This window comes from Rhipicephalus microplus, chromosome X (genome assembly GCF_043290135.1).
Source record: "Rhipicephalus microplus isolate Deutch F79 chromosome X, USDA_Rmic, whole genome shotgun sequence".
Taxonomy (NCBI): Eukaryota; Metazoa; Arthropoda; class Arachnida; order Ixodida; family Ixodidae; genus Rhipicephalus; species Rhipicephalus microplus.
In genome coordinates, this window is record NC_134710.1 from 268,357,077 (window position 1) to 268,380,822 (window position 23,746).

General features: G+C 43.7%; 1 protein-coding gene across 2 annotated transcripts in view; it reads left to right on the forward strand.

Annotated features, from left to right (window-relative positions):
• Positions 1-306: 306 nt before the first annotated feature.
• LOC119161528 (cyclin-dependent kinase 1) overlaps positions 307-23,746 on the forward strand; it is a 53,215-nt gene continuing 29,775 nt past the window's right edge. The window contains exons 1-4 of one of the 2 annotated variants that reach the window (XM_037414051.2): positions 307-1,004; positions 1,256-1,310; positions 3,888-4,044; positions 22,837-22,963. In XM_037414051.2, coding sequence (XP_037269948.1) covers positions 1,274-1,310; positions 3,888-4,044; positions 22,837-22,963 — 321 coding nt within the window. In that variant the 5' untranslated portion in view covers positions 307-1,004; positions 1,256-1,273. The remainder of the gene's footprint in view (positions 1,005-1,255; positions 1,311-3,887; positions 4,045-22,836; positions 22,964-23,746) is intronic. The other variant, XM_037414050.2, reaches the window with a different exon arrangement.

Sequence of the window (23,746 nt, forward strand, 5' to 3'; positions counted from 1 at the left end):
ACGGACGCCTGTGGGTAGGCCTTTCAAAGAAGCTGCGCCTTTGGAATCACTTTTTCAAAGTGGTTTAGCTACAACGAGCTTCACAGCGACAGCTTAGAAAAATTTCTTTCCTGCTTGAAAAAAAAGGATGTCACACTGGGCTGCACACAACATGGTCTGAGCTTCACCAATTGAGTGAACAATTATTAAGAATGCATTGTTGTAAACAGATAATGAGTCGCTACACAGAAATGCGTTGTATGACCTGCGTGCAGAAAATAAAAGGTTTTCATCCAGATACCACTCGTGATTCGCGTAATGATGTTTTGAATGATGGGGGTTTATTTACAGATTAGGGTTTGAGGAAACAATGGTTTGCCGTGGAAAGTGTTGCAAGCAGTAGCTCAAAACTGAGTTCATCGTTCCACTCTTCTACCACTTCACATCAATAAAATGTTTCAGTCACGCGCTCACTTTCGGCATCCTGTCGACCTGACGATACACCAGTTCAGTCGCACCTCCGCGTAGGCATCCTGTTTTCTAGAATTTGATTGACATCATTTTTCGGTCGCCATTTGAGCCCAAACACGAAAAAATATATATATATTTTAAATGTTTTATATTGCCCGCGCGCGTGGTTGATTGCCGTCTCTGCGCAGTGCATCGCTGCCTTAGGTGACGTGCAAACGTGTGCCAGCGCCACTTGGCAATTTCATCCCAAGGCGTTACGCGCTAGCCGGCGGCGCATTCGTCACACTTTCCTATTTTAGCCACTGTAACTTCGTTGCGCGTGTCTCGCGAAGTCTCGCACGCTCGTGCGTCACGCGGCTGTAGCGCGGCTTCACGCACTCTCGCGAGGTCTCGCACGTCCGCGCAGTCGAAGCGGGCGAAAACGAACGTCTTCTTCGGCGCTCGGTTCAAAAACTGGCCGTTGGAGCTGTGCGTGGTTGGTGAGGGCCAATCCTGGCAGTTTTCTCGTACTTTTCGCCCAGTTAATACGCATCACTGCGGGGATATTGGTAAGCGTGAGTACTTATCGTATTTGTGAGCGCAGTTCGAATGGCAGTAAGTTTTTGCGTAGTGCGGTGCTGTTCTCGCTGCAGTAGTCCGGTTTGAATTTTGGAACACGTTTCACAAGGCTTACTGATAACGAGACCGTTTTCATCAAGCCGCGTGTTTAGTCATTTTTTGAACGTTGTACTTCTTGAGCAGCCTTTATTTTCTTCATTTTTTTATACTTGCTTTCAAACTGACCAACGGTCTTCGTTATCCACAGCAAGGCCGCCACCACACAATGGACAACTACGTCAAGGTGGAAAAGATCGGTGAAGGTACTTGTAACACCTTTTACTTGCTCGTCATGCAAAGAAGGATACCTAGCTTAGCTTGACGATTGTGTGATTGCTTATAAATGATTTGCATCCCGCGATTGATCAATTAGCTCTGTCAGTGCAGAGTTCGAGCGATACGCCTTCCGGTTTGAAATGCATGCTTTTTCGGAGCACTCATTTTGCCGAGTAAAAAAAAAAAAAAAGCCATTACACGTGTGCAACTTCCATAAGATTCGAGTTCCCTGGTGTTTTTTTATTCGCGATATTGTTGCTGAGGCATCGATGTGTTGCATGTTGTTTGCCTGATGCCTGGACGCTGGTTGGAACATTCGCCGTTTTCTACGGCCAACGTTCCACGGCAAGCGCCGCGGGAAGCCCTTGAATTTCATGAATCGAGCATAGTCTCGGAACTAAGGTCTAAATGATGTAGATGGCATTTGTCGGTGAGAATCGGTCCGCCTCGGCGGAACATTGGCTGCTGACCTGAAGGTCGCGGGCTCGATCCCGGCCGCGGCAGTCGCATCTCGACTGAGGCGATATGCTAGAGGCCCGTGTACTGTGCGTTGTCGGTGCATGTTAAAAGAACAAAAGATGGTTAAACTCCGTAATCATCTCGGGATTTTGTTACGTAAAATTTCGGATATTCTTTGACATTGAGAAGCAGTCTACTGTTTAGTTTTTCTCGCGTTGTGCCAAAAAACTTGACTCTCGTTGGGACTCGTGTTTAGACCTCAGCATTTGTTTATCCACACAGTATCATCGATGGTATAGGATAACTTCCCCGTTCGTTCCAGTTATTATTGTCAGGCCTAGATATGGGGCTCGACAGCTCTAAATACGATGATGCTCAAAATAGAACCGTGCCTTGGCATGCACGTTCATCGTCACAAAAGTGCCTCGCACCCGTTCATTCGAAGCAAGGTTTTTCAAACTTTGATTAGAATCTCGCGCAGGAGCCGTGCATGACTTTCATCCACGTCATTATTTTTTCTAGAGCGCAAACAATTTATCTAGTTGCCTAATTAGAGCAAAAGTTAGTCAATCATTTGGGAAAAGTAGGTGAATTTGTGGTGTAGATTGTGTTCTCCCTAAAGAAACTTGTATTGCATCCTTTTTGCTTGTTTTCTTTATACATAGTGGGCATCACGCAGCGCCCCTTCGTCACTTCCGAAGTGCGCCACCGACATGCCCGAGTACCTACAGACTCCGTCGCCTACCGCTGCCGTGTTATCTCCTCGTGCATGCGCCCATTTAGTTTTTCCTCAGAATGCAAGTTTAAGGAATTATCAGCTGCTAGTGAGGCAAGTTGATATAGTAGTCCGTGAAGAGGGAGCAGAGCTTCAAGGTGTTTCTTTCTTCGCCAAAAGTTATTACCCAAAAATTGGGAACGCTCATTGCGATTTTCCGAAAAGTACCGGCATGTTTGGCTGGCACGGATTAACAAAAAATACTTGAAGAAACTCGGTGATATTTGCACCTTCAGGTGTAACTTAATTACGGTTAAGTGCCATAGCCAAGCACTTACCTGCAAACAAAGATAGTTTACCAAGATAATGTACATACAAACTTGTCCGCGACCATTGCGTGCACAATTAGCGTGTCATGAGGGCGGTTAAAATGGTGATGGTGATCGCGGAAATTTGGGTGTTGCATTGAAACAAACTGTGAAAATGTATGCAAAACAATATTAGTTTATTCTGAAGTATAGCCGATTGGTACGAGTTGTGGGGTCAGGATTTTTAAAAATTTGTCAATTAATTCTCTATATCATGTTCAGGGGCTCCACTGAACATTAGTGTACAACAAAAGTAAAATAGAAGGTGAAGAAGGTGTCAAATCATGCACAAAAAAAAGTGATGACCGGCATTACCGCGGCACGCACCACGCGAAGTCTCTATCTGCCTTGCATAATATTTTCCTCGGCTGCTTCCACAAATTTTAATCAAAGAGGCTCAACATCAGCAAGGGGGGGGGGGGAGGTGCTGCTATTTTTGTGGCGTGGGCCACAGCAATATATTAATAATATATCTCTTGTAAACTTGCGTAGCTCTGCACAACTCGTTTTCGATGGGAGCTGCTGCGCTTCGCTCATCTACTCTTTCAACTGCTGCTTGAGAGACTTTGGGTTTTCACTTGTTCTTGGGCCAGGCAATTTGTAGTGAAAGCGAGATAATTAACGGGCACTCGTGGCTGGCATGCGCGGTGGCTGGTATACGTGTCGCACATTTTGATTTTCTGGTCTTATATAGAGTGAACAAGCGAGGCCTTCTTGATCTGACGAACTCATTAAAGTACAACAAAAAACCACAATGCTTCCTTTTCAACATCGTACACAGCAACAGATGACAAGCCCCCAAGAAACCACGCTGCAGCACCCGAACTGCCGTAGGTACACAGCGTGGTACCCGGACATGGCGGGAGAGGGCGACAACGGCGGAAGTGACATCACATCAACACTATGTATAGGTGTAGGCAATGTGTAATGTTTTCTGTCTAGAGTTCGTTTCGATGGCCTCTGTTATGCCAGCTCTCATGTGTTATTTCTACTGCACACTTACTGTTGTGATACATTTGCAGGTACGTACGGGATTGTGTACAAGGGAAAGGACAAGCGGGATGGGTCAATTGTGGCACTGAAGAAAATTCGTCTCGAGAGTGAAGACGAAGGTGTTCCATCTACCGCTATTCGTGAAATCGCCCTTTTGAAGGAGCTGAGACACAAGCACATTGTGAGGTAACATTCAACTTTTGTTGCTCCTTGTTACTTTTGAACGACTATTCCTCATTTTTCGGACTCTGCTTATTAAGTTAGGTTGGATTAATTTTCTTACCTGTGCTCCAGTAAGCGGAATTTTTCACGTCGAGATCAACCACCGAGAGTCCCTTGTGTGGCCGAATCAATTTGAATCGGCTGCTGTTAAATGGATGTCTTGACGGCACTGTCGCTGCCGTCGATATCTGTGAATCAGCAGGCATCCAAAAACATATGTCGCTACAACGAGAACTTGCTGCTTCTTTAATAATTGCCAAAAGATTTTTTTTTCGATTTTCGTCTACAAGCCGTTGCACTGATTGAGTAATCAAAATGGAGGATGTGACGTCATTTTAATGAGGTGCAGTAGAGGTGAGTGGTGGCACAGCTGCTGGATGTTTTGTTGCTACTCTAATTTCTCAATTTCGTTGTTTACATCACCCAATACTCATTTTGGGTTTTTGTGTCCCTTTAAAGGGACAGAAATTCTCAATTTCTTGCAATTGCCTCCAAGATGGCAGACGTGTTTTGATTCTACTAAGCCCTGCTAGATGGCACGACCTGTTCAGTTTAACCACGCGAAAATTAAATTTTTGAACCACTCGCGCCATTCCCCATAGTAACGTCCAGCGGTTCTTTTTTCCATGAATCAAACAGAAATGAATAAGTAGCATTTTATTGCTTCTCTTGATGCAAGAAAGGTTCTTTATATAGTGTAACTAGATCAATTACTAGTGATTAATTCTATGTGGTTCGCCTGATGTCATTGGGATCATTTTGAGAATGTCCTACTGTGGCGCAGGTATTCTTGTGCATTTACCCTAATTTTTTCGGTAGTAGGGAACTGCTGTTGATAATATTGTTTTATATGTTGTCATACATTAAGCTTTCACCCTGACGGGAATTATTTGACTTTAGTGTCCCTTTAAGGGAACAGGGTAAGCCCTATACCCGCCATGTATTATAGGCAAAGTTTATGTACCTTTTTCTTTATAATCATAAAAGCCACAGTAATTACTTTACTATCATTATGATCGTGAGCCCTTCCTCTTTTCACTAAGGCAGATTTAGCACAGAAAATTGTAATGCTCATCTGTATATTTTTTTACTTCAGGTACCTATTTATCAGTCGATAATAGCTATTAGATGTTATATTGCAGAAGCGCACTTCCTCACACAATAATTCTGTTTCAGCACATTTCCTATTACATTATCTAAATACTGGCCGAAATTTATGATTCTGGATATTGTGGTTGCTGAGAAAAAGAAACATAAGTGCAAAAAAGCATGTTTTGAGATAATCCCATATAAAGGTGAAAATCTGTATTATTTCAAAAGTACAACGAGATAACAGCGAATTGACCGAACCATTCAATAGGCATCGGCCAAATACTCATCACCAATATAATTTTTTATTTTTGTGTTGGAACATCTTGCCTGGCGAGCCTCATTTGTCGCTTGCTATGCAGTCTTGTCAGCGCAGTACTGTCGAGGGTGCGTCAGCCCTGCACTGTGAAGTGCCCTGGCTAAATTCCAAAATAGTTCAGCCCTTTCACAGGGGCTATATGGCCATCATTGAAAGTGAGCACAGCACCAAGAGTGCATATTTTGAGTGTTTGTTGTCCGAGGAAAAGTTTTTTGAAGCATGCTGCCACACAATTCATCGATTCGTTATGGTTTTAAGTTTTTCTATGGGGGCTTTTAACGAGAAATTCTGGATAATGTAGTTCCAGACAATTTGGCTTGACAGCCTCAATAACAGATGCTGGAAGGTGTTCTTTATGAACGAACGGTTTGCCATTCAACTGGGCTTTGTGAATTTACACCAAGTTTCAGTGTACTTCGAGCAAAGGCCAGTGGATTGGTTGGTATCCTGTGAGGTCATGTGAAAATATGTAAACCAGGCAGCTTTTCGCATGTCCTCTAAGCTGGCTGTATATTTTTTTAATGACCCAATGAGAACAGTTGTGGTGCTTGCCAATGGTGACACTACTAAGACGTTCCCGACCAGATATAGATTTCCCAACAGAAAGCTTGATGCCTCTGCTTTCTTTTGTTTTTGCAGTTCCGGGCCCATTCTTTTCTGAATGTGCCAAATGCCCTCCAGCTTGCAAACTGAAACTTCTCCATATGGCTAGGGTCCCTGAACTGCAAGGAATCCCTTGATACGTATGTGTGGGGGGCATGGCAGGCCGCCCCGCATGTTTTGAAATATGCCATTTATAGATTGTAAAAAAAAAAAAAAGCGTACCGAGACAAACAAATGACTGATTCGGGTTCAGAAAAGACTGCGGATATCAAATAACACGTAAAAAGGAAGAAAAATGATTTTTCGGTATTTTTGTTTACCCTGTCCTCTTAAATCCCACATATTATAGAATGCGTGAATATAAAGTGCACTGTAAGATAGCCATACTGGATAAATTTTACCTTAGAGCCCCCCCCCCACCTCCGTGTTTTTTTTTTTTTTTTTTTTACAATGGAGCAGATTGCTAGTCCGGGCAGAGCAAATGCAAAGTCATTATCATTATAAGCCGGCATGCGCTGTATTTTTTTGTTCTCATCATCTGCTTTGCTCCCAGAACGTGTGCATCACCTTCTTTGACATGGAATGCAACAGTTATGATGGGCAAGTGAATAAGTGTAGAGAGAGAGACAAAAAAACAGAGGCAGAAAAAAAAATTGAAGGATATAGAGACAGGCGCATAAAAAGAGCAAGACAGAAAGAGGAAAGTATAAAGAGACAGGGAAAAAAGAAAAGACAGGCAAAAAGAAACACTGAAAAAAAAGCAACAAAAATAAACTGAACAAAGATGAAGCAAGAAATGGAGAAGTACAGAAATAAAAATGAACCGAAAATTCATAGAAAATAGGTAGAGAGGAAAGTAAAGTGAAGGAAAATAAAGAGAAACAAGGCAGGCCGCCTAGCTTTGCACTTTCTTCAGGCTTGGCATCACTAGTGCAAAGCTCTGCTTTTTTTTTTTCTTTGGAGGGAACACTCAATTCGAAAGTGGGGGCTTGTGTCACCTGTAGTTTTATGGTATGTACATTGTGGTAGCCAGAAATACCAAAGCACCCATGTTCATTCCTTCCTGTTCATGGCGCCTCAGTTTAAAAAGCATGCTCTCAATGTCACTGAAATATGAGCACATGCAATCCTATGCCTCTCCACCCCTGTGGAGTGCCTAGTTTGCGACTTCAGCTGGCTTTTTTAAATGGTGCCAAAAGTTTATCATAATTCATGGCACTAGAATTGTTTACATGTTACACTAGAACATTCACGACTGAATTTTGCAATTGTCAGACATAGTACTTCCTCAAGATTCCAAGCAAGCACCATCTATTCCCCTCCCATCTTTTTTTTTTCTTTCCCAACCTGTTCTGTTCTCTGCTATCATATTCAGCAGCAGCAGTTTCTAGAAATCTGAGATCTCAGTCTTCAGATATGTGGACGACTTCGTTGTTGTCTTACAGTGTGGTGCCTCGGGGCTGCATTCCAAGTTGTCATAAACTGTTGGAACATTTGAAGAACATCTAGGTCAGATCTAACAGGAATATCAGAGACAGATTACTGTCAAATATCACTTGAAGTGAAATAAAGTTAGAAGCTTCGTGCAGTCTGTTTGTCAACGAAATTCTTCATAGTTGGCTTCATGTACCTCAGATAAAATTGTCGTTAGTGATCTCTCTCTCTCCTTCTGCTTCAGTAAAAACAGTAAGTGCATGTGTATTCAATAAAGCAATTCATTTGAAGCACAGGTATGCATTCTTTATTCTTAGTGGCTCTTTTACTGCCATCTTGTAATTTGGTTTGTGACTAATTAAGCCCCCCTCTAAATCTTGCCTGATTATCTTTCACTAAAGGGAGAAGGGGTTGTTCAGGATTTCACAGTACTTACTAAACCATAAGTTTCAATGAAAAATTGGGCTGTCATAGGGTACTTTAGTACAGTTTATGCTGGATAAAGAATCAACTATCAAAAAGAAGAAATTCAATAGGAATGGTCATTTGAATCCGAAGTTAAATATATAATAGTTTCTTGAAATTTTGGTTGCATGTGCTAGCTAAAAGCAATTCGCACCTTTGAAAGTGCAAATTGCTTGTTGTTGTCTCCCAACAATAATCATGTGCCTCGCTTGCATTTGTCTTCCTGGAAACTGTGCAAGGAAAGGTGTGAAAGATAAATGGATAGTTATCATCTATCCCAATCTCTCTGTCTCCTCCTGTCGTTTTTTTTTCCCACCCTGCGTGCTGCTTAAGACCGGTTCTCATCTGGTAGTCTGGGGGTGTGATCTACTAAACTAGCTGTTTATTCAGTGTCTGTGTAATGTAGAAGGTTGGGAGAGAGTTTCTGGCCTCACTTTTTCTCAGCCTATTTACTGCGCTGGTCTAACGTCTTTACATGTCTACTGTACGGAACACCTTTCCAATGTGTATATTCACTGTGGATCTGCCTTGTTCATGTCATGTTGCACGAGACTGCTCAGTTACAGTAAATTGTGGGTCCATTTAATTTGCTAGTAACAGTTGGGCACTTCAATTTTTTTAAAGTTCTGCAGTTTCTCTTCAGTGATGCAGGCACTGTGTGAAACTGTAAGCGGATTTTACGCTGCTTACGTGCATCACTTTTGTTTTATTCACTTTATGATCTGGTGTGGTCATTTTCTAACATGTAAGCATGCTCCACCTTGTAGTGGCACTTATGCCTATGTGATATCGTGCACCTCCTGAAATGACACTTTGCTGCCCTACAAGAATATAACGGAAATATTGACAACTAGTTCAGAAATTATCATTATTTTTGCTATTATAATTCTATTCTATTTGTGAAAAAGAATCTGAACATTTTACCCAGAAAACAAACATGCACATTGCATGGGCTGGGCTTTAATTCATGTAATTAACTGTAGCAAGAGATGTGCTCAAAATAGCTGGCTCGAAATTTGGAATATTTTTCTAATAGTATTTGCTTTTCGATTCGACTTGCGTTAAAAATTTTGCTATTCAACCATTCGAATTTCCCATAGACAAATACAGTCAATGTGAGATTCGATGGAACCCTTCATATTTTCAGTGTGCTTTTCCTCATTACACTTTAGTATTGCTCCAAAGCTGCCTTTTAGGCTCCCGGATGGTTTAATATCGTCAACGTACAATTAGAAATGGCTCCTTCAGATTTTCGGTATGCTTCACCTCATCAAGTTCTTGTATTGCGACAAAGTTGCCTTTCAGGCTCTGGTATGGATGAACTTCTCCAGGAGAAAAATTAAGGCAGATCCACAAAGTGAATGCTGATGATGGGGTTAAGCATTGTGCATCGGGTTGTGAACTATGCACTTCTATTTTGTTTTGGTAAAAAGGCTTATATTAGTTCTTGTTAATGTTTTGTTCTGTCATATGCTTTGATTGATGAGTGGTTAAATTTTTGTGCTTTTACGGTGTTGTGGCCTTTATTTTGTTTGTTCTGGTTAACAACCTTTAGATGTGTCTACAAAAAGTTTATTCCATCATAAGGCGCGGGCACACGGAAACGGTGTCTATGCAACAAGGTCATCAACATACACAGATGATAAGCATAATATACATGAAACGTTTGAACAACAATGTCCAAGTTAAGGATCATAAAGATATTTTTTATTTAAATCCAAAGAAAACGAGGAGGGTCTCTATTCTAGGACACTTATGACAACCTATGGGACATCTTGGGCGCGCTGAATGAGTGCCCAACAGACCTCAAAGGGCATCGTCATGAAGGTGCCTTTCCACTGCTTTGGGGTACGGGCGGACCAAAGGATTGGTGGGAGGGGAGGGAAAGCAGCAGCGGTGCACTCTATAGTGTCTGGAAAGGTTGTGGGGGCTATACCGAGTCTATTATATTTTATGCATGAAGTGCAGGTGTGGCAAACTGCAGGTCCACAGCCGGCGAAGTGTGACAGCCTCCTCTCGAGTGATACCAACTTCGGTCGGAGTTGGTATCGCCAATAACCTGTTTATTGTTCATAGATGTTTAGGTTTGTTCACATATTGCTGGCCTTGCCGCTTTTATTGTGTTGCGTCATCCTTCTGTTTTGTTTTGCTTAAGAGCCTTTTATTTTGTTCTTGTTAACCTTTTGCTCTGTCGTATGGCTTGATTGATAGGTGGTCAAATGTCGATGTTTTTGCGGTGTTCTAACCTTTTATTTTTTAAAATGATATGTACGTTATGTTTGCTGTGTAGACGATGTTGCACATAGATGTTTCGCACCTGCATTTTGACTAGGGACCACTGCGAGGTCAGCCTCACCAATAACGGGCAGACATTGTGCGTTCCTAAGGTGCTTCGCCTGTATACAGTCGATGTGTGATTGAAAATGGCCCCTTCAGATTTTTCAGATGCTTCATCTCGTAATGCTCGTATTGCGGCAAAGCCCTTCAGGCTCCCCTACAGTCGCCAATGTATTCACCCATAAAAACCCTGGTTTCAATGTGCAAATGATAGACTTGGCAAAGGTAGTGGCTCAATAATACTATTTTGGACAATAAATTTTGGCAGGAGGTCTGAACAATAGGATGCTAAAGATTTTACAAAATTTCAGATATTCTTATATACGAGGCAGATTTCAAACTCCGTACTTGACGAGAGCATACCCTTGTCCCCCACATAAATTGGGCTTTGTTTTGCCAAGTTTTGTTGGCAACACTTCCACCAAATCATGTACATAAATACAAATTGGCTTCTGCATTGCCTTATTCTTGCGGAGATAACTAAAGCAACTATGAAACGCTACCCTGCTTGTGCATCAACCTAGCGAGAAGAAACCTGTTCATTTTGCTATATTATAAAAATATCCCTAAGAACCCACTCCAACTTTCTCTTCTGAAATTTCACTTCGAAGTGTTCGAAAGATATTGAAAAAAATCGGCAGGCTTGGAGGCACAGTCACAGTGAAAGCTGAAAACGTGGCCTTTCAGAACCCTTTTTAAACATTCTTTGTGTAACTGTTAAAAGCACACTTGTAGGGTACCTACTGCGCCATCAATCATTATAGTATAGTAAGGAGGCATTCACTTTGCTATCCTTCATCATTTTTTGTAGCGTGTGGTATCCCCTACACACTTGCAAGGAATTTTGTTCAAATTTTTTATGTAGTGGCTGATGATGACGAAGAATTGTGCCTGAAGTGGCTATGCACCTGTTTATAGGTGATCAAAAACAAGCTTTTCTAATGGGTTGGAGCAATGGACGACTCACTTGTTATGCAATTTGCATTGTGTGGCACCTTGTTGGGCCTTTGCTGTTCTGAAACGCTTTATCACTCTTACTAGCGCAATTCCTTTCCTGACATGAGGTCCTGCCTAAGGCAAGTTTGTGGAGTTTCAAGCACGGGTGTGGCTCTGCGGTAGATTACTAGGCTGGCACGCAGGGGACCCGCGTTTAAATCTCGCTTTGTCGTTGGTGTTTTTATTTACAAAGTTTTTCTTGTTTCGTTTGATAGTGGTTATGGACACTGGCCGCGGCGGATAACTACGGCGCCGCACGCGACCCTTGTTGTGATCTCATTACAGATTTCGTTGTAAAAGCAAGTAACAGCGGGAAGAACCCTCGATATGACGAAATTTTCACCACGAACAATCTATAGTCAGCTACAGCTTCAGAATAAATGCAAGCTCCACTTACAGCAGTCACCGTCTCACCCAGGCAGAATTCGCATATATGTCCTACTAAATGCAGTTGGTTATTTACATGACGTCAGGCAGATTATACAGATTTCAGGCATAGCACATGCCTGTACAGGATCATGTTCATTTCGCTGGATTTCGGTCTAGAAATTTTATTTCTTAGCAAATTTTATTAAAAATTTTGTCTTTACTGCTCTGCAAAATGTAACGTTTTAACAAGGAATAACAAACTTTTAGTTCATAATATCCATAGTATTTGCATTACCTGCGAAAAGGTGTTAACGGTTAGAACGAAAATAGCCAATGAATGTCGAACATGCTGCAGTACTAGGGACGGAGCATGCATTTATTCTTAGGTTGTGACCGTCTATAGGAATTTTGTCCCGAATTTTGTCATTTTCGTAATCTTTCCCGGTTGCCCTGCCGCCGAAGCGTAGAGACGTGTACGGCGCGCTCGTGGCCCGGGTAACTCCCAGATTAGAGCGAGCGCTCGTTATCCCACGAGCCGGTGTTGCCGCCGTTCATGCGGGTGCATGCTCGAATGGGCCCTCCTCCTCTTTTTAAACAACAACAAAAAAGCTTTTGTGTTGGCAATGCCACGCATTTAGCGCCACGGGGGGTCGCGCTGCATATGGAGGGTGCTTTAACAAATAGTTTCCAGCGGTATCCGTGTCCGCGTTTCGTTTTTGACGCCGTGCGTGCGTCCAGCTTTGCTTTTTAAATGCGAATGCATTTCTCATGGCATCTTTGGCTGAGGTGCACTGGCACCGGGATGGTGGAAGGGAAGTTATGTCAAACATCGCCTGAGTTTAACGCCTCGCTACGGGCCAGCCGAACATGTGAACCACAAAACTCAAATCAGCTACAGCAGCGCTGTATGTGAGCGACGTCATTTAGCAGACGACAATTTCCAGCGTCCTGTTTGTACTGGTAATAAGAGAGCGAAAAACAGAAAATCAAACCATGAGACACACTTGCGAGATGCTACGTGTTCAATGCGTGCGCATCTGTTCTTCAGGCGGTTGTACTGCATCGATTCTGTACTTACTAGATGAGGGTTGCGGTAATTTTTGCTTTCCCTTCGGTGTTCAGTGAAATCCTGGCAGCAAAAGTAGCCTTGTGCAAGTACGGTCGGATGATGTAAGTTCACGCACGTTTCCCGTGCCTTCCAGCGGTGTTTTGCGGCAGCGCCAGCTAATAATTATGCCTGCAATGATGGAACCATAGAACATCACCACGTAGTCTGCCAGTGCACGCGTGCTGATGGGATTGCACCACGCTGCCCACGCTCCACCGTCGACCTCCGCAGTGCCGCGGTAGTGTGTACTCGTGTCAGGGCCGGCCCAGCCGAACATGCGGCACCGCATACGTGGTGCTCGGACGAACGTACGGCACGAATGCACGGGAAATGCCACCGGTTTTGCCAGCTGAAGATGCCATTAGTCGGGCTATCTCAGGCGTCCGTCGGGATCCGCCCTCTCCCGTAGCAACAGCTGCGGGTGCGCGCGTCCCTAGCAACTGGAGTTCTCACGCAACGCCTCCTCTAGAAAAATGTCTGTGACATCACATGCTTTTCCATGGCGACGGGGGGCTCCTTATTTTTCAGTGCTTTCTCTGCAAGGAGCGCACGCAGCCGACACTAATAAGCTAAATACGAAGGCACAGATAGGGTATGTAGTGCATGTGAAAAGGAGGAAATGACTGAACATTTGATAATGTTCTGTAAAGGTATTCACCCTATAGTCCAAGATAATGGAGCGGAATTTTTCAAAGAACTGGGGAAGGCAAAATAGACTTCAAATGAGTAAAAATAACCAGGAGCAGGCTAACTGATTTGTGGCTACAATCAAGGTGCGAGTGAAATTCAATCCTTAAACACTTAGTAATAGTACTTAACTTTATAGCTATAGGTGACGTGAGCCACCACTCGATCTAAAGGGCACAGCTGGATACATTACTCCATTCATCCATCCAGTACTTCACATCCATCCATCCAACCATCCATCCATCCATCCATCCATCCATTCAGTACTTCCGCTAGTTTCAGAAGTGACGCCATCACTGAGGCACGACTGTGTTGCCTCGGAGATAGCAATGGACGTTGTTTTAATCTCTGAGGCTGCAAGGTTTTAAAGAGCCCTGCAACATTTTCTGAGCATGGTCAGAAAATGCTGCCGATCGGTAGTAGAGGCTCCCGACAACACGAGAGCCAAGTATTATAGCGTAGCACGCGGCCTGGAATTCACAATAAATTATCAAAGTCAGCTAAAAATTGCTTTCTCTCCTTTCGTCAAGTCACGGAATATGCCCAAAAATTATGCGTAGCAAGTCCATTTATGAGCCATTGGCTGATTTGAACATGGCGCGCTCGCTTGTTACAGAGATCGCCGCGAGAGTCCGATACTTGTCCACGTGCACGCGCGCAATCACACTGAAAATTTGAAGAAAAATAAAAGAAGTGCTCAAGGTCACAAGGCTCACGTGACGTTTTTCTTTGGCCCTGCCATCTCTCCCCGCTTAGCTTCCAGCACTTTTGTCAGGACGAGAGAAGAGAGAATGCGATTGCAGCATGCGACAAACATTTGTAACTCCACTCACACTGGACGGATTCTTTTGCGGCGTTCAATTCGTGATGCAATAAGCTCTATTAGTGAATCCATTTTATGGTTACTTGACAAAGTGTTGCAGGGCCCCTTTGAAGCCGCTGCCACAGGGAGCGCTCACAGTCGACAGCAAGGGAGGAGAGAACAGGAGAGGGCTGGGAACCAGCTCGTAGGCTCAAGTCGCAGGCATCTTTATAAAGGAGGCGTTGCCCCACCATGTCACGCTTCGGCGTCTGCGTTTTCACCAACAGCTGCGGGCGCGCGCTCTTATCCTCGCCCTTAGCAATCGGAGCCCCCACCTCCTTGACTTCAACGTATCTTGCCACTGCCTCAATGCAGTGCGTTTGAAATGGGTTTGTGCTGCCAGCATTTATATTAAGATGCTGACATAATGGTCGTCAGGTACAATGACAGGTGCAGTGCTTTGCCACTCCTTCTATCGCGCCTCACTTTCGCTCGTTCGCTGCCTGGGTGCCTCTCAAGAACATCCGGAAATGTGCGCTCGAGACGCTGCTTTGAAACGCCGAGCCGAGAACACTGTTTATTTTGTTCGCTTCATAGCATTTTTTAGTCGTGCACGCTAGCTACTAGAACTGGAAATGCATACCGCGTTTCTCGCAACAGGACGCCACGTGCGGCGAACAGTGCTATTGGCTGCACGGTGTAAGAAAAAAAAAACCATTCTTTTAACGCTGGGTTCTCACGTGCGAAACGCTGTTATGGATGCTATGCAATGCATCGGCATTTTTTCACGATTCCCTTTGGGGGGATGGGGATGGGGACATTTTTTTCTTTTTTTCAATGCGGACAACCGTGTCGTCACTATTGAGGGGATGTCAGATTCATAGTTTCCTAAAATTAACTAGAGGGGACTCTGGCGCTGCGATCATTCAGTGACCATGGGAATGATTGGCAGTACATCGATTTGCCGTCTTCATACTAGCGGGTGGCAAATTGCACTTACGGCTTTGTTTCTTGTTCGTTTCGGTTTCGTTTTGATGGAAGAATGAATCCTTTTCAATTTCGTGAGCCGATGTGAGAAAGGCAAGCCTACAAGAATAAGGTGGTAAAGCGCAACCGCTGAATATTTGTTGATATTTGTTTCGTAAGAAAACAGCTCCAAGCCACACGAACATACACGGAGCCAGAAGCAGGCCAGAAGTACGAAGATTAGACAAATCTGTCTACTACCCATCATTCCCACGCTGGCTGAAGCACCGTGTGTTGCAGCTTTCATAGACACTAGCATCTGAGTTCCTTCTAGTGTATATTAGAAAACTCTATAGTTACATGAGGCACTGATGGAAACTGTCCTGATGTTGACAATGACAGAGGTTGACTCGTCACGCACTACCGTCCTGCACCGCGAGTTCGCGGGACCATAGCTTTCGTGATATCCAATTAGCTCTGGCAACAACATGACGGTGCATTGAATGCAATGCAATGAATGCGATAGCAGCAAATTGTAATGTTACACAAAGGCTGGCAGCGAACTCTTTTAGATCCGTTATTGTGGAACTCCTACTAAACATTGGTATAACCAAATACGGCTGCTTCACAGAGAAGTGCTCTTTTCACAGTCTCTTCGCATTGAAAGCCCGCTGATGGCTTTCCGAGATAACATGCACCTCAGCGCCCTTGAAATCAACATTCACCGTTGCTACTCAACCCCCCCCCCCCCTCCGCGCCTTTTCTCATGCTCGTTCAAGGCGAGTAGTTTTTATAAGGACGACAGTCTTTCTCTGGGCACTTTGCAAAAATTTTTGCGTCTGTCTGCTTGTCTGTCAAAACCTAACCCAATCTGCAGCAACCACCAATATTGCTCAAGTTTCAGCGTTCATACTTGTGCGATTGTTAATTGAAAGGCAATTATTGCATATATCTGAGGCACAATGACAACACATCAATATTCTGTGGTGTGTCTCTTTATACTGGAAAAGGTATATATAATTCTAAGGACAGTAGCATTTATCATGCTGCGCTGACAACGCAACACTATGCACAAAGAGGCAAGCGATTCCAACGCTTTGGTAAGACGACACGGTGGTGGCACCTACTCGTCGCTTTGCGCCTCCGAGACTGGCGCGCACGCCGCGCGTTTGCTATATCAGAGGCCATCCTTTCGTTTTCCAAGATAACTGCCGTATATTGCTCATGTCTTACGCTACTTGATGCGCTAGTTCACCTCCGCTGCACGCATCGAGGCACTCCAACGCAGTGCCTCCAGAATACAATTAATTCATTTTCTCGCGCAGAACATCAAATAAACGCTTTGCTCACGCTCTCCAGACCCAAGACTATCGTCGAATGACGACATTTGCGGGGAAACATGCAGATACGGGGCTAATTTTTTTCTTTTTGTTTGACCATTTGACGGCAGTTCTAACACGCGGTGGGATGTTATCGTATGTGCCCTCCAGGCGATAGAAATGGGCCGGCTCATTTTATACCTGCTTCAACAGCGCTCACGCGCTTTTCTGATAACATGCGCGGGACATGTTATCAACCTAGACTTGTTACGGAACATGGCGGCAACTGCATAAACCCACCAAAAGTGTCCATATAATTGCTATCGCAATAATAGCGCTGTTTTTCACTGTTAAATAAGTGTTTTGGCTCAGCTCTACCTTCAGTTCCCCTTTTGTTCGATTCAATTATTTTTCGAATTTTTGTACTGAACCTGCACGTAACGAAATCCTCTGATATAACAAAATAAACAGTTATAGTTTAGCGTTAGCGTAATAGCGTTGGTTAAGGGAATGGCGTTACCTTGCAGCAAACGTACGTTGTGGGCAGCGTCTTGTAGTTTAGCGGGATAGCGTTAACGTGGTTTACGTGCCCCAGCTGGGATGGTGGCGCCACCTATTATATGGTTAATAAGTCAAGCAATGAAAATGAAAAGAAAATGAGAATGTTTGCCTATGCCTCCGCGCGAAGCATTGTTAAAAGTTTATTTTAGGGATAATAAAAGTAAATAAATATGAACCATGCACCAAACGCGAAAACATCTATGTTGCCGATTTGTTTACATCAATCTTGTAGTTAGGCCTAGACACGTTCGAAATGGGAAGCTATCTCAAAAACTATGCCAACTTATCTGTAATATTCGGTCATCGGAGCTAACTGAAGGCAAGCGAATCCACTTGGAACAGTCGTTTGCTGCGAACAAGGTGAATCTTTCAACAACTACGCCAAAATCACTTCGAAGCGGGCGTCCGAGAGCACCGCCATGTTTATGTACACTACAAACACCTACGCTACCACGGTAACGTGAAATCTGAAAAATACCGCGCGTATGGGAAGCGGAACGGGTGACCTACGTATTGGGCATGCGCACTTAGATTCCAGTATCGCGGTACACCCGGTAAGCCCGGTATACTATAACTCTCTAATATAATGTCGTTTCCACGGTCACTCTGTTATTAAAGTGCAAGCACTCATTCCGTGTTTTTGTTCCTGCTGTCATCGTAACTGGCATGTGAAGTCACCAAAAATACTACTGTGGCCTGACTTAATGCTAGTGTACATTGCAGGAGACCTTAATTCTAAAATAAAGTATCTAATCAGCATTTACTGAACTTCACATTTGGTCATAGCCATTCTGTAATAGTGGATTTGTATGGTGAAGTAAAGTTGGCTTTGAAAGTTGGTGTCAATACTCCCTTAAAGCAGTGTTAGTCGCTCAGGAGTTGCTACACATTTAAGTGCAAGTGCAACTTGGCAGCCCCAGCAACTTCCACACGTAAAAAAAACTATCCGCTGGTGCACAGTGATGTGTCCGATCGTTGGTCCATGTCAGGAAACTGCTCTCTGGGAGACTGTTATCCAGATTGATTTAGTGGTACAGTTTGTTTGCTGCTTTCAATTCATTTTCACTTCAGTGATGTGCACATTCCTTAGCAATTGGGTGCAGTCCACCAACAGGTGTATACCTAGACAGGGTTGCCACTGACGGCTACTTTTCGCCAAATTGGCAAATTTGAGGGGCCCATGGTGACTTAAAGTTATGAATGGCGACATGGCAAATTTTCGGGGATTTATGGTTTGGATGTTGGCCAAGTTATCCGTTGCGTATTTAGTGTCTTCAAATGGACTTGCCGACAACCTTTTTTATTTTTCGTAGTTATAGACCCTCATGTAGAAGGCACAATTTAGCATGTTTGTCCCGTTTTTCGTGTGTATATTCTAATTCGCCCACATCCTGGACGCGTTGGTGCATCTACCTGCAAACTCCCAGCAAAATTTACACCAATGGGCTGCTTCGCGAGGCGTTCGTGTTATACTACATTTTTCCTGGTTCTCGGGAGCTTTCAGTTTCTTGAAATTTTCACTTATTAAGTGACTCATCAATGGCACTTGTCCCGACCACTGCCCTGAATAGCTTGCCACTGCTGTAGCGCCCACTAATTTGGTGTGTAGAGTTTAAATTTGTTAATATGCTGGGCCAAAAAGTCTGGCTTCTCTGGGCAGCCTTCTTAAACTGCAGTGAGACGAATGTATTGACCCTGAGAACGAACGCTGTCGTCGCTGCGATTTGACGTCACGGCAAAGACTCGCCTGCTCCGCCACCGCTTCTCTCCTTTTTCTGATCCCGCGGTGTACCCGCTCCTTAGCGAAATGTTGGCGATTACTCCTACATTTTGCAATGCGAATTGCTCTACATACGAGGTTGAAGGCTTCTTAACTAGTGAAACTTGTCGAAGCTGTAAAAAGTTTTCATAATTTGTAGCCTAAGGTAGGCACACTCACGTCCAAACGAAAGATGTATTGTGAAAATGGTTTCGCAGGACAACAAGACAGTCGTTCTCATTGCGTACGCCAAGAAATGGGTGCTTAAGAAATATGCTGAGTGGTGCTAACGTGATTACAACTAGGCACGGACTCCGGGTTCAGGACATATGTGTGGCGAAGTATCACAAATGAAATTAAACATTTTCAATTCACTAAATACATTGCGCTTTGCCGAGCAGGTTACGCTTGCGTCTGTGAAAAATCAATGAATTGACAGAATTGCGTTTTCTCCAACAGGAGACTTCACACGAATCTGACTGTCATAAGAGCTCGCCTAACGTATTCGGAAGATCAGCAAAATAATACTGCCGCGCACACAAACATTTCGGAAATGTTGCGACATGTGTTTTTTTTTATTTTCAAACACTAACTCCATCCAGCAAGTTCCAATGAATTGCTTTGATCGCGCACTCAGCGACATGACCTAATTACTATACAACCTTTGCCTAGATGATTTCACGACTGGTCTCGCACATGATGTCCACGTAATCAATAGATACATTAATTCCTACGATATAAATAACACTAGAGGAGGGGAAACCCTCACATTTCTTCAAAGAACTACTCATAAAAAAACTCAACCTAATAATGTAAATATGGTGTCTTGGGTCTCAAAATTGCATGATTATGCACCAGTTAGTGCGTTGTATTCAAGCAGATGTGTGTTCTTGCTTTTCACATCCTTCAGAATACAGCTGCCATGGGCAGGAATGGAATTGATCACAGGGGTTAGCAACGCAACACAGATGTTTTCGCCCCTTTCACATTGCCTATGACCGAGCGTGCGAGTGTGCGGAAGCGAAAGTAAACTTGTTATTGTTTTACTAGGAATATTACAGATTCTGTTTTTGTCACCTTCATCTGCAGCTTGAAACGAGCACAAAGTGAACACAAACAACGGTACAGCGCACGCAGTGAACGCATTATTATGTAGGCGCACTGCGCCGGTTATCAAACAGTCCGTGCCTTGACGTCACTCAAGCCTCCCACCAGGTGGCGCCACCCCAACTTCTCGGGGCTAATAGCTTAAGCACCACCACACAGAAAGTGTTATGCAGGAATTGTTAGAATTACGCAGTACTTTCGAATTTATTTCCGTTGCTTTGTAATCAAGTTTGATTATCGGACTTGTGATTCTACTGCAGCGGAATTCCCAAAATCTGCAGGAGGGCTATGCTCGGTGTTCATCTCTTGCTGTAGCGACTGCTTCATGCTGCATTCGCTACAAGTGAAGCTATCACAAACTTTTGTTATGAGGCGCTAGCATTCAGGGGCGCTACTAGTGCATGCATGCCATTTCTCAGTGCTTGCATGGTAAAGCAAGTGATGCGACTGACATTAGAAAACGTCAGTATGATGGATTTATAGATGGAACCGTAGTCCACGGTGCTATATATAATTAGTAATATTTAATACTAGGCACGCAACACAGATGTAGAGTGGTGATTAATATTGAAGAAAAATGGTGACTTTTGGTGACATTTTACTCATAGGCGAATTTCTTTCTAAAATCAGTGGCAACCCTATACCTAAAACCTGCTTGATGTTTTGCGGGGATTGCTTTTTGTTTCAAAGCTTAAATATTAACTTCAAAACTAGTATGGTGCGAATACTTTTTTATGCTGCTACTTGAAATGGAAAGTTTTCTTAGCTAGAGTTTGCTATAAGGCACGCATTGTGCATATGCTTTTCAGATAACGTCTGTCATAGGCTCACTAATGAGCAAAATGATTTTTTATGTAATAGTAAAGCACAATTTCTCAATCCTGAAAACACCCCTCATACTGCGATATGGCACTTTGTAGGCGAAAAACGTGCAAAAAGAAAATACTGTTGGAGCCGTCACCTTGATATTCCCGAACCAAACACCATGATGTCATAAATTTTTAAGGTATCTTCTAGGTCCTACATAGCTTCTAATGCATAATAATGTAGTACGTTTGTGTCATCTGTGAGTGCCATAGACCTAGCATACGAAGTTCAGAAAATTTCATTGAGTCAGTGTCGTGGAAATATGAGAAATACATTTTCAAATTTTTTGTCACGCTCGGAGATTTCAGCATAAAATTCAGAAATGAACTTTAACCTTGATTTTTTTTCTAATATTAAACTATGATAACGAAAAACTTGGCATTAGCAGTCTTTGAGTGCAGTTCATCACTCTAAGCCAAGTCCTTGTTTCTCTTTAGTGTCTCTTTTTTTTTTCTTTTCACATACGGTAATTGTCTTGTAGTCAGGATAATCGCTGGTCATTAAGGGTAACTGACTGGATTCCCAGAGAAGGTAAGCAGGCGAGGGGGAGACAAAGTTAGGTGGGCAGATGAGATTAAGAAGTTTAAGAAGTTCGCGGGCGTAAAGTAAGCAAGCACAGGACTGAGTTAACTGGTAGAACATGAGGGAGGCCTTTGCCCTGCAGTGGTCATAATGAGGCTGCTGCTGCTGATAGTTATCTTGAGACTCAGTCTGGTGACTCCAAAGGCTGTGTCGGAATTAAAAAAAAGGGGGGGGGGGGGGGGGGGCACTAGGTTACAGGGTCCCTGCGACACTTTTCTAAGTAGCCATAGAATAAATTTAATAAAGGAGTCTTGCAAATTCACCGCTGCAAAAGTTTTCCGAATCTTATCTGGTATGCGCAGTTACAAAGATCAATTGCACGCTGAATCGCATTCTTTCTTCTCGCGTCTTAATGAAAGCGCTAGAAGCTAAGCAGAAGGGATGGCACGGGGGAGCAAAATGCGTCACGTGAGCCCGTGTTTTTAGTGCGATTGCGCGCATGCGTGGACAAGTCGCGGCCTCTCGGGACGGCCCCAAAAACGGCCAAGTGCACCATGCTCAAATCAGCCATTGGCTGATATTGTGCCTGGGACGTAGTGATTTTCATCATTTAGCCTCAATTGTCTAGAGAAAAGAGTCGTTTAGCTGACTTTGAGAATTTATTGTAAATTCGAGGCTGCGTGCTTCGCTATAATATTTGGCACGCCTATTCTCGGGAGCCTCAACTTCAAATCGGCAGCGATTTCTGACCATGCTCAAAAAGCGTTGGAGGGTCTCTGTAAAGTGCAATCAATGATAACTAATTTTAAGTATGTCTGGAATTTTTGCTGCCAAGAGTATCGTCAAAAGAAAATGACGGCAGTATGTGTCTGAAGCAGATATTGTAGTATGTCAAGACTTGTTCTAATGAACTAAAGTTGTTCTTACTTGTTTTGTTTTACATGGTTTAGGGTTTTCTAGTTACATTTTTCAGCAATCATGTAGCCGTTTACCTATTGGGCAGAAGCTGCAACTAGGAACACAGCCTTGAGCACTTGTTTGTCATGAAATACAGCTGAATACCCACTGTTGTGCCATGCGTTTGTAACTGCATATTGTCAGACAGGCACGCAAACTTTAAGAAATATATCAGCTCCCTCATCCTAATGCTCTACCAAATGTTATTCAACAATGGAATTTGGCTTTTATGCTTTATTATTTTGCAAAATGGATAAAATATTCTTAACCAGCATGAATATTGTTTTTTAAGTATGATAGTTTCTGTGCATGTAATACTTTCATTACCCAAGTGTGTAAAAAACATTTATGACTCAGCTCAATTGCCCAGTGCTTTGGTAAAGCAAGTCAGTGACTCCCACTTTTAAGCTTTCCCTTCTATTGTCATTGTTTTCATAAGGTGAAAGTGCTGTAGTTTGCATTGGGACATGCTTTTCTTTTTACTGCCAGGCTGCAAGATGTGCTCATGGAGGGAAGTGACAAGATCTACCTTGTGTTTGAGTATGTTTCGATGGACCTGAAAAAGTACCTTGATGGATTTGAAAAGGGTGTGAAGCTTGCCGAATCTCTTGTCAAGGTGAGTGAACTGTGTCATTTGTGTAACTCTTACAGTACCATATTCCACATTGTTATGCTGTTGCGTTCAGCGCCTAGCTGACAAGGGAGCGGTGTTCTTTTGATCCTCAATCAAGCAGCCGATCGGCTGCCAGCCTATATCCACCATGTATTGTCTCTCTAACCAGAGGGTGAGGCGTCGTATCACCACGACGCCGTAAGCCTGTTTCATGAGATAAGTGCAACATCTTCCTTGGAAGGGACAGCGGCGGCAGCCGAAAATAGCCCCGCTACTGAGCGAGCAATCCGGCAGATCCTTTTGAGCTACTGCGACGGCCCCCTTGATCTATACTGTCATAAGCTTGGAACCCCTTGCTCAGCAGCACACACGCGAAGAAGAGGAGCCCCGCCCCATTGGTGCCACATTGGAGTGCAGTGACCACGCCTCAATATTGGACCTTTACGTGGGCCCTGTGTGCTTGCCACCTTTGCAGGTTGTGTGTAGCAGTGTAACATGTGACTGGACATTGCCGTCTGCATGCGTTCCCCGATCTAGGGATCTGGGGGAGAATGTACCCTTTATAATAAGCCACTCCGCTCATTCGAAGGAGCACCATGTAGAGCTCACCATGTACATAATGTAAATAAATCCTCTCTACTATGTTCAACTTCCTCCTGCCTCCGCGTCTTCATCCCGGATTTCCGGTGCCTGCAAAGGGCGGTCGCAACAACTGGATGTCAGCGTTGGGATGAGACTCCGCAACGGAGAGCAACACGGACCGGAGGTCAGCCGAAAGCCCTAGCC